The 11,560-nt window shown below is 40.2% G+C and overlaps 1 protein-coding gene across 1 annotated transcript; it reads left to right on the top strand.

Annotated features, from left to right (window-relative positions):
- The first annotated feature begins 1,650 nt into the window (after positions 1-1,650).
- prkar1aa (protein kinase, cAMP-dependent, regulatory, type I, alpha (tissue specific extinguisher 1) a) lies at positions 1,651-11,503 on the top strand. Its single transcript, XM_042505033.1, is given in 12 exon segments — positions 1,651-1,725; positions 1,727-1,834; positions 2,065-2,133; positions 2,135-2,233; positions 3,041-3,132; positions 3,215-3,276; positions 3,352-3,398; positions 3,869-4,027; positions 4,174-4,234; positions 6,398-6,519; positions 7,388-7,469; positions 7,556-11,503. Coding segments are annotated over 12 exon segments (1,140 nt in total). The 5' UTR covers positions 1,651-1,659; the 3' UTR covers positions 7,729-11,503.
- The last annotated feature ends 57 nt before the right edge of the window (positions 11,504-11,560 follow it).

Below are 11,560 nucleotides of genomic sequence, written 5' to 3'. Positions count from 1 at the left end.
TCAGTCACTATCATAAATATTAAATTACGGCTGCACCTAACGATTATTTTTTCATCGATTAATCTATCGATTATTTTTTTCGATTAATCGATTAATCTATCAGTTATTTTTTTAATTGATCTAACTATTATTTTTTTAATTTCTCGATTAATATAACAACGAATTTACCAAAAATAACATTTTAAAACTTGTCATACACTGCAGGGCATTATTCCCCAACAACAATAGCCCAGTCTTAACTGGTATTCTGTATTTTACAGTCTGATATAAAGTCTCTCCAAAATAAAATGAATGCAGGCTTGTTCCACTCAAGTAAAAGGAATGCAGTGCAATCTACATTTAGCAATCCAACAGTAAAATAAATAAAAGAATATAAATTAAAGTCACTTTTAGGAGGAGTAACAAAACAGTTACTCTCTGTTACAGGAACAAACCTCAAATCTAGCAGTCCAACAAAACATTTTACAGTAAAATTACTGCAGTTTGAATGACACTATAACTTTTCTCTAACAGAAAAAATCATAACTAGTACATTCTTTCTGCATCAAAATACTCCAGCCTTAACTGGGCCTTAAGGCATATCGCTGCCTGCTGATATGAGTGCTGTATTTTCATATTTATAAGCACATATTCCACTCATTTATGAAGTTATACAAGCTCCTGCACAGCTGACAACCCCATCCTGTAAATGTTTCAAAATAAAATGCATTGTATCAGCAACTGATGGCATTCTGTCCACAGACACAGACAGATAGATTTTGTTTTGAAAGGGGACAAGGAAGTTGAGGTAAAACAAACATCTTGTATTTTTCTCATCTCTGTGACAGAGAGAGACTTTAAACTGCAGTATAAAGTGATATAGAGTCAACAAACGCGAGCGTCACGCGTAAGAAAACGGCGCGCTCCCGTTTCTCTAGATGTGCTGCGGCTGACACGCAGCTCAGACGCGCCTGACGAGCGCCGCTCGTGCGAGCAGTGTGCGCGCTCTAACGTGATACAAAGAGCGCCGAAACAAAAAAAACACACGCTCAGCGCTGCTCACGCTCTCATGAGGCACGCTGTGTGAAACGGTGCGACGCGTCGACGCACGTTTTGTGAATCCACGTATTCACGTAATCGATTACGTCGACGTAATTATTATTACGTTTAAATATTAAATATTAAATATTCATTCATTATTAAATATTCATTCATTTTCAGAAATGTAACCCTTTAATGCCAGGTTTTGACATGATGTCACTATGTTTTTAGATTAACAAAAAACTAACTTTTTGCACTTAAAAGTATGAATGTAACAATTTAGTTTCCACAGTGTATTTTAGACTTATTGTAGGAGCTGAGCTGGAAATTCCAAGATTAAACAAATATACACAGTCTTGCCAAAATGTATGCCATATACATGAACACAGCCAAAATTATCAAAAAATGAAGAATGAAAAGTATGTAAAATGAGCCAAACACTCCCTAAGGGTTTGATGTTAATGGGAATGAAAAGTGAGAAAGGGCTTCTGTTTTTCCTGTTATACTTGTCATGCTATTTGTAACTTTAAGTTTGCAAGTCCTTTGGTGAAGTTTCTGTTGCAATCACTTCAGAATGTCAGAAAACAGCTTCCTGATTTGTCAGTGTGTCCCCCTCTCCTTTCAGGTCACTAGACAAAGATGGCATCAAGCAGTACAAGCAGCGAGGAGGAGCGCAGCCTCCGAGAGTGTGAGCTGTATGTTCAGAAAACACAACATCCAGCAGCTGCTTAAGAACTGCATCATCCAGCTGTGCACAGCCCAGCCCGACCGGCCCATGGCCTTTCTCAGAGACTACTTCCAAAGACTGGAGAAGGTGGCTGCTGCTGATTCCTGTGACACCGTGTCTTTGATATCAGTGCTATGAGCAAATCTTTTAAACGACACAGACTCATTTTATTTACTGTGAATATCACATGTAACAATGATTATCATTATTCAGGTTGAATCACTGATCATGAAATTGAGTTTTTGAGTCTGTCTGTACAAGCAGTCCATCACTCCTGAGTGTCACAGGTGTGGTTGTGTGTACCTGTTGCCCAGCAGGAGGAGGCGCAGCAGATGGCTGTGCAGCAGAAGTCGAGCTTGCGGTCAGACTCCCGTGAGGATGAAGTTTTCTCCACCCATTAACCCTGTGGTGAGGGGTCGGAGCCGGAGAGGAGCCATCAGTGCTGAGGTGTACACTGAGGAAGATGCTACCTCCTATGTCAGGAAGGTCTGTGCTGGTACCTTGTTCTCGTGTTTTCACTCACACACCTACATTCTGGCCTGAAAGCTGCACAAATCAGTATTTTTATGCTATCAGCTGCAGGACTTAAAGTTCTCCCACACTGTGCTGGAATTCCTTCACAGGGCTGTTTTTAAATCAAAAATAGATTATTGTACATCTGTTGAAAATATTCTTGCATATTTTGTGTAAACATAGCAAATGTTATGATAATAATAATAATAAAAATTCTCTAAACCAGAGTTACAAAGTGCCTTACAATACAATATCAGACAATGTAAAACAACATCATTAGCAGAAAATGCAATTAAAATGTAATATATATAATATATATATTATTAATATAATATAATACACAACCATATTCATATAAAAATATACATATAAAATTCTATGCATGCACACATATATACACATCCATCCATGTGGACATATACACATACATACATACCTATGCACATACATATATTTATCGATCCATCAAGTATACACATACATACCCACATATGTATACACATATACATACACACATTCATACACATACATACACATGCGTACATAGGGGGTACACACAAACATACGTATACATGCACATACACACATGCAAACACGTACATATAAACATTTACATATATTTTATACAAAGTTATGCATATGCCGGTCTGTACAGGTGGGGTTTTCAGAGCTTTTTAAACTAAGGACCTGACTCAGCAGATTTGGAAATGGTGATTTGGATTCTAGTATATTATACTCTTGATATTCTCTTAAATGTACAGTAAGCTTTTCTCACTTAAGGTCATCCCAAAAGACTACAAGAGCATGGCTGCCCTGGCCAAAGCTATGGAGAAGAACGTGCTGTTTGCCCACTTGGATGACAATGAGAGGAGGTAAAGGCACCAATCACTTTGGTAGCTTAACAGTCTCTTTTAAGGCATTTCGAGCTAATCATCGTATTTTCTGCCCCTACAGTGACATTTTTGATGCCATGTTTTCTGTCAACTACATTGCTGGAGAGACAGTCATCCAACAAGGTGAGTTTGAATAGCATTTAATTTGGAGATTTTTGTGTTTTTCTGGTGTTCATTCCTTCATTCCTCCTGTTCCAGGTGACGAGGGAGACAACTTCTACGTTATTGACCAGGGAGAGATGGATGTAAGATCTTTTTCTTTTTCTTTTTGCAGTTTTAAACTCTGGAAAATATCTGCCAGGGTTTATACAAATTTGAAAAGTTATCTTTCGCTCTCTTCGGCTAGTTGAGCTTTAGTGGTTCAGTGAGGGAAACATAACAGGAAAACTAAAAAGATTGAAAGCACTTAAACCAAAAGAGAATTTCTTTTAGCAACAACCTGATGCAGCCTGTCGCTCTGTAGTGATGTTTCACTTTGTTCTGCTGCCCCCAAGTGGCCAACTTATATATCCATACAGCTTTAACGTCAGCAACAGAGAATTTATACTTTGTTTGTGCTCCACTCATGCAAATACAGTGTGGACAGATTTAGTTCTCTGCCCAGACTAGCATAATTTGGCCATATCGTAGCTGTAATGGATGGAGATATAACTTGTGTCTCTGCCATGTCTTCAGGAACAGAGGTCACAGGTCTCTGCTGTCTGTCTGCTTTTAGGTGTATGTGAACAATGAATGGGTGACCAGCATCGGTGAGGGAGGCAGTTTTGGGGAGCTGGCTCTGATCTATGGTACCCCTCGTGCAGCTACAGTCCGGGCCAAGTCTGACGTCAAGCTGTGGGGCATCGACAGAGACAGCTACAGGAGGATACTGATGGTAAGCCGTGCAGCCGAGAACATGAAACTGACCAAATGTTAGGGGAAAGAATTCGTTGTGGAAATGTTTTTAATTGTGCCACAATATTATGATTAGGATGTTCTATGAACTGTCACGATTTTTAATTTTTTAAAATTTATTTTTAGGGAAGCACTTTGAGAAAACGCAAGATGTATGAGGAGTTCCTCAGCAAGGTGTCCATACTAGGTAAGAACTCAGCTCAAAAGTCATTCTTCATCCCGCTGGCTGTTTAGAAACAAAGCTTTCACTAGGCAGGTTTCCATTACAGATTTACCCAAAAACTTAAGCGTCATTTTCAAAATGTTGATAAAACACAATTGTGAGATGACTGAGTGATGTTCTGTGACTTCTCCTCTGGTAATAAAATCCCAGTAACCATGTCGATGGATGTTCAGAATATTCATCGTTCAAGTCATTATTTCCAATCCAAGGCCACGAACGTGTGTTCTGGAGCGATGATGGAAAGGCGAGCTCCTTATACATGGGAGCAGCCATATATGAGGGATTTCTGAACCTTGAACAAATTGATTTCTTTCAAAGACATGACTAAAAGGGAATTAGCATATTTGTAATTATCATAATTATGTTTTTAAAATTATGGTACACATATTATATAATTGGTAAACTAAATTTTTAGGTCATTTTCTAATACTTTTTACTAATTTCTTGCTACTTTGTGGGTCATTTCCTTTTGCGTTGGCCATCTTTTTGCAAGAAAGCAAGTCAAATTGCTCAGGTTTCAAAGGTTTACTGTATCAACATTACTGGCCAAAAAAATCAAACACACACACACACACACACACACACACACACACACACACACACACACACACACACACACACACACACACACACACACACACACACGGCTGTGAGTTGATCTTGGATCCAACACCGATATGTCAATGTTATGCCATGGTGTGCTCTGCAGCTGCCAGAGTTCAGATTTATAACTGAAGGAGGAGAGCAGTGTCACAGCAAACAGATTAACTTTAAGATTTGGTGGGTTTCCATTACATTGCAGCCAAGTGTGAAGCGGCCGAAATGAGAATCAGCACCTCTAAATCCGAGGCCATGGTTCTCAGCCGGAAAAGGGTGGAGTGCCCTCTCCAGATTGGGGAGGAGATCCTGTCCCAAGTGGAGGAGTTTAAGTACTTCATGGTCTTGTTCACGAGTGAGGGAAGGATGGAGAGGGAGATCGACAGGTGGGCTCTGCACCAATCTGTCGTGGTGAAGAGGGAGCTGAGCTGAAAGGCAAAGCTCTTGATTTACCGGTCGATCTTCGTCCCTACCCTCACCTATGATCACAAGCTTTGGGTAGTGACCGAAAGAACAAGATCGCAGGTACAAGCGGCCAAAATGAGCTTCCTCCGTAGGGTGGCTGGGCTCTCCCTTAGAGATAGGGCGAGAAGCTCGGTCATCCAGGAGGAGCTCGGAGTAGACCCGCTGCTCCTCCGCGTTGAAAAGAGCCAGATGAGGTGGTTTGGGCATCTAATTAGGATGCCTCGGACGCCGGTGGACGCCGGTGGACGCCGGACGCCTCCCCGTGAGGTTTTCACGACACGTCCCACCTGTACGAGACACCGGGGAAGACCTAGGACATGCTGGAGAGACTTTGTCTCCCAGCTGGCCTGGGAACACCTCGGGATCTGCCGGAGAGAGGGAAGTCTGGGCTTCCCTGCTTAGACTGCTGCCCCCGCGACCCGACCCCGGATAAGTGATAGAAAATGAATGGATGGGTTTCCATTACAGATTTGCGCAAAACTTATATTTTCAATATTTTCTACAAAACACAATTGCGATATGACTGTGTTTCCACTGAATTATGTTTTGAGACTTCTCCTCTGGTGATAACATTCCAAGAAACATGGCGATGGATGTTCAAAACATTAGCAGCTTTATTTCTATTGCAGCCACCACTACCCGCCATTATTTACAATCCAAGGCCACGCAGGCGTGTTATGGAGCCATAATGGAAAGACAAGCCCCTTATACCTGGGAGCGGCCACGTTTTTCCGGGAGGTGATGATCCTTCCTGATGATACGTTCAACTTTTGAAGAATTATGTGATGCAATAACATCTCTTGTAGCTCCTTCTGCATCATGAGGGAGCCAGTTCCTACTGACAAGCATCATGTGACCTAGAAGAGCCAAAAACGCGTTTCCTTTGCAGTTTTTCAAATCACCTGAAATATTACCTCATGCTAGCGTAAATACTTTTTTTGAGATATATGGCAGTTTTTTTAATTAACATATTTCCATTAGGCCTATTCTATATTAGCAGTTTCAATTTGTGTAATTTGAGGGTTAATGGAAATCGACCGCTGACCTGAGGTTGCTCTTCAACAGAGTCTCTGGATAAGTGGGAGCGTCTGACGGTGGCGGATGCTTTGGAGACTGTGCAGTTTGAGGACAGCCAGAAAATTGTGGTGCAGGGAGAGCCTGGTGATGAGTTCTTCATCATCTTGGAGGTACGCACCACACTCTGCAAGCACCAGGCAACCCAAACCAGCTGGTGGAGGAAATTTACTTTGGCAGGCAACATTCTTTGGTGTGGTAACCCTGTTGAGCATGTATGTCCTTAAATTATTGCAGAGACAGCTCAGCAGGCCAAACTTTCCAACAAGATAAAGTATGTTAATGTAATCCCTGCAAGCAAAAATGAATACTTGTTTCCCACAACGTTTAATGTCTCCACACTGGAGACAGTGTGGATGAATACATGATGTTCTTCCATCCATCCGCTCCTTGTCAGCCCAATGTCTCAAGAAGGCCTCCAAGAAGGCCTCTTTAAATTTAGCACAAGTGTCCATTAAGACTCAAGGGTAAACTGGTCAGATTTTGGTGATAGAAGGTCAAAGATCAAGGTCACTGTGACCTCACAAAACATGTTTTTGGCCATCACTCAAGTCTTATGCTAATAATTTCAAACTTTTACATAAATTTCCAATAGGATAAAATTTTGAAGTGCTGACATTTTATATCCAAAAGGCCAAAAGGGGGAGACACACAATCAGAAAAATGTAGAAAGGATATCACTGTAGACAGAACCGAGGCTGCAAGGCTATTTTTTGTCTCTGTGAGGTTTTACTAGTGTAGAAAAATAAGAGTTTGAAACATTTTTTTTTTTAATTGCAATATATCGTGTAAAAAAAAAAAAATTCCCATTGTAACCTACATCAAATAAATGCTGCTTCTTCACTCAACTAGCTTCAGCAACAGAGGAGATTTTCTGGAGAATCTGGGATGTAGAGTGAGTCTTCCTGTATCTTGGGCCTGGACTTTCTGAAAGTTGATTTCTGGGATGTGTAGTTTAAGACGTGTTTGTTGTCCTGTCAGGGGACAGCTGCAGTGCTGCAGAGGCGGTCAGAGGACGAGGAGTTCGTGGAAGTCGGCAGACTGGGACCCTCAGATTACTTTGGTAAATCAGACGAAGCAGGACATCATCAGCAGTGAGATGTCTGTGTGAACATTGTCTGACTGATTTTTTTGTCCTGTGTCCGCCAGGTGAGATCGCCCTTTTGATGAACCGGCCGCGTGCTGCCACTGTTGTCGCGCACGGACCCCTCAAGTGTGTCAAACTGGACCGGCCGCGGTTCGAGCGTGTCCTGGGTCCTTGCTCTGACATCCTTAAGAGAAACATCGAGCAGTACAACAGCTTTGTTTCCCTCTCTGTCTGAGCCTTTCAGCACTCAGACTCTGCTTTCCTCTAATGCAGCACACACCAACACACCTCTGCTTTAGTTTCCTAATCTCTGTGACACATCATCACACCCTCTTTACCCTCACAAGCTCACTTCAACCAATCTGTTACTCTTCTTATTTGTGTTATATTTTGTTTGTGTTCTCAGGAGATGGGATTTGTTTTCTGTGGAGGTTTTGAGCTTCAGCTGAAGCTGTAATCTCTATACCAAATAGGTGTTTTGCCTACATATTGGAAGTGTTGCTGAAATTACAGTAAGAATGACTAAGTATGCATTCACACTGCTCACTGTGAGGTCAGAGGTCAGTTAGAGGGACTGATAGCTGATGAAAACAGGACATTTAAAGATAGTATCAAATCAAGTCTTTGCACCTGTAGAACACATTAAAAAATGCTGATAAAAGTTCAAAACAGTTTAATCATTAAAATAGGTTTTTTTTATAAAAAATACACAGAATTAAGTAATCTACAAATAATATAAAGCATTATTTTTAATGCATCCTATGTAATTGGTGTAACTGTAATTTTAAAAAATACAAAGATTTTTGTTATCATTACTACCGCATTAAAATATCACAAAATGAAAAGTCGCCTTGAAATTAAATATTTGTGGCCACAGCAATCACAAAAATGACGCACAAAATCCTGGAGGGGCTGTAGCATGCTCGCTAATCACACATTGGATGATATAATTACAACGTCACTATAAGACGTGGAGATGAAATAGCTGAAAAAATGAGTCACATTAAGACAGGAGATAAAAGCCTGGATACCTGGATTTTTTAAGCTAACAGAATATGCTAACTTTCATATTAACATTTGTGTTTTAAGCAGTAATGTCCAAGAGTTCTCAATTGTTTAAGAATTTTTGAAATTTTTAATTTACTGTGGAGGCATGTGAGATAAAGTTTTCATCCTGAACTTAACATAACATGGGGTGAGTTGTTTATGCACAAATGATCATTTGGAGGTGAAGTATTCCTTAAATTGTTCCACAATTTCATGAGGGGAACAACTAAAAATGGCCGACTCAAATGTTTTCATATTGTCAGTTCCACAGTATTAGGTCAAAAACTGTGTGAATGCTCAGTTAGTCCCAGAGTTTGCTGTGGAGATCTTCAGTGTTCACTAAGATGCTGAACAGATGGTTATGTGCTGACTGAGCAGGCTTTGTTTCTGTTTATTTGTTGATATGTTTCGGCCATGCTAGCAGCGGCGTTCTAGGGATGGTAGTGCTGCTCCGTTGGTCGACTGCTTTAATTCAGACTGGAACTATTAGATATTAGAGCCATTCATGTTCCCCTGAGGATGACTCCTAATTACACTGATGATCTGCTGACTTTTCCTCTAGTACCCTCAGGTCAGAATTTAAAGTTGTCCTGCACTTTGATCTGTGACTCAACACCTGCAAAATATCATCCCCAGCTGTGCCTGCTATTTAGCGAGTGTTAGCATGTTAACCTACTAAACTAAGATAGTATACATCTGTTGTGACAGACATGTGACCATTGTCACTGTCAGCGTTGGCATGCTGGTGTCACGCTGTAGCTAAAAGGCCACTGTGCCAGAGTACAGCCTGTCAGCTGGTGTGGCTGCAGTCTTGCTTTTGTTTAGTTTTAGTATTTGTTGTCTCGGTGCACCTTGTAGACACACATTTCTTAAGGATGCCTTGACATTGAGAAACTTGCGTTTCCTGCTTTGTGTTAGAGTTTGACAGAAGCACAGGTACCAGTCATGCATGCAAAGTAATAGCATGTTTTTATCCAGTAAGAGCAATGAGAAAGCAAATCAAATCAAAAATAAGCTTTTTTTTTTTCAGTTAAACGTACCTATTACTAGTTTTAACTTGGGCCTTCAATTTGAGAAGTTCAGGCTTTGAGATTGCCTCTTCAATGTGATTTCATTCAGTGAATGAAAAACTCAGTTTCAGTAACATTTTCTCTTCTTTTTCCCTAAATGAAATGAAATATTTCTAGGTGAGGTTTGTCACAATTAGTTGTCAGTCTTTGTCGTCCAGGTATCCCTTTAACTCTGCTGATATCATCTGATCTATTTACAGCTCAGCTAAAAATTGATATATTAAGAGTGAAAGATTTTTATAAACGGAACAATAAAATCAAGAAGAAAATGTTTGCCATAAGCTGATAAGTTCATTGTTTCTTAGACGTCTGATTCCATTACTGAAAGGGAGCGCAGGTCAATACTTGGTGATTAACATGTAGAGTCTCCAAAGAAGAGACTGATTTGTGGAGTTGTACCTGACTCGGAATCATGCCAGTTGAATCAGATTTTGCCATTAAATACGAATAATCCACTATTTGTTTTGTTTTAAATATATAAAGTCTGAAAGTTTGAACGGGATCAGTGGCATTCACATAGTGTAGTAAATAAGCTAATGGTGCTAACGATGGATTGGCAATGTGCAACAACATTTTTTGCCGACCCTATATATGAAACAAAAGTCAGCTGTAAATTCACCACTTTTCAGCAGAAGTGAGAAGATCGTGTTGTCTCAGAGCCTTACGATGCAGACTGTCTCCTCCTCTGTGTGAGTGCCTGCATGTGCGCAGCTCCCTGTATCAAAGAGCAGCGTGAGTCAAGAACGCTCACTCTGCAGCAAAATCTGTAGAAGTGAACTGCCCAGCACACTGCTCGATGGACTCCGACTCATGATTAGGATCTCCATTTTTCAAGGGGCAGCCATGCTGATTTACTCCTTATCATAAACATTTTACAAATCCTGTAATTGCACTGCTTAAACCAGTATTGTCTTAAAGATGTCCTCCAGGGCTTTAGCATTACACTCCCATGAAGTGAGAGACATTTTTAAAACACTTGTGATAATCAAAGCAGCTGAGGCAGAGCTATCCTCACTCTTTAGTGCCAAGTTTATGCCAAGCTCTTAAAACAGACCGGATCCTATGTTTCCCATAATGAAACTCGGTATTATCTTTTGTTTGAACCACGTGTGCCTCTTAAATGCCCACGGCTTTTGAAACTCAACATACTCTTAGGAACATGAACCTATTTTTCTACAAAAAGCTTTGGAATGAAGCCAGAGCTGAATGTTCACATGGTCTGAACAGAAGCAGCCTAATGTTCGCCTGGAATTTAAAAGTTTCCTTCAATCAGGAACTATCTGCTCAGTGAATAAATGACCAGATAGTGCCAAATTTAGGTACCTGACAGATTACGATACACTATTCAGTTGGTACCAAAAAGGTACTGAGGTTCAGTTCCTAAAATAAAATAATGTACAGGTGGTTCACTGTGTTTGATGTACACTATGTGAGTCAGAGTGTGACATGCCCTTCTTACCTTCTCTCACTATGTCATTACTGCTTGTAGTTTTTTTATTTTTATTTGTTTGATATATATTCTGATAAACACCCAGTGTAAAATGTCTTAATGTCTTAAAGATGTCTTAATTCAGTATTGTTGCATCACACGTTTGCTGTGCGTTATCATTTTGACTTGGTACTGTATTTTATTTTATTTTTTAACCTTGATCACTTATGTCCTCTGACTTTACAGTATTTCACACTCACTAGATGGTTAAAACCTGGACTGTGGATTATTTTCACACTTAGTTCCACAGAAAGAAGTCTGCAGTGAGGCACCACTGAGTCTCTCTAGAGGACTCTTCTTTTCTATTGTTTGTGTGCCTCTGTTCAGACCGACTGCACGGATTATTTGGATTTCTCCGCAGGACGTCTTTACAGCAGATGAAGCAATAAAGAGATCAGTGTTTACATGGTGTTTTTTTTGTTGCCTCTACCCTATATTCACTTTTCATATCTTTATTACTT

Source organism: Plectropomus leopardus, chromosome 17 (genome assembly GCF_008729295.1).
Source record: "Plectropomus leopardus isolate mb chromosome 17, YSFRI_Pleo_2.0, whole genome shotgun sequence".
Classification (NCBI taxonomy): domain Eukaryota; kingdom Metazoa; phylum Chordata; class Actinopteri; order Perciformes; family Serranidae; genus Plectropomus; species Plectropomus leopardus.
This window is presented reverse-complemented; position numbering and strand designations above follow the sequence as displayed.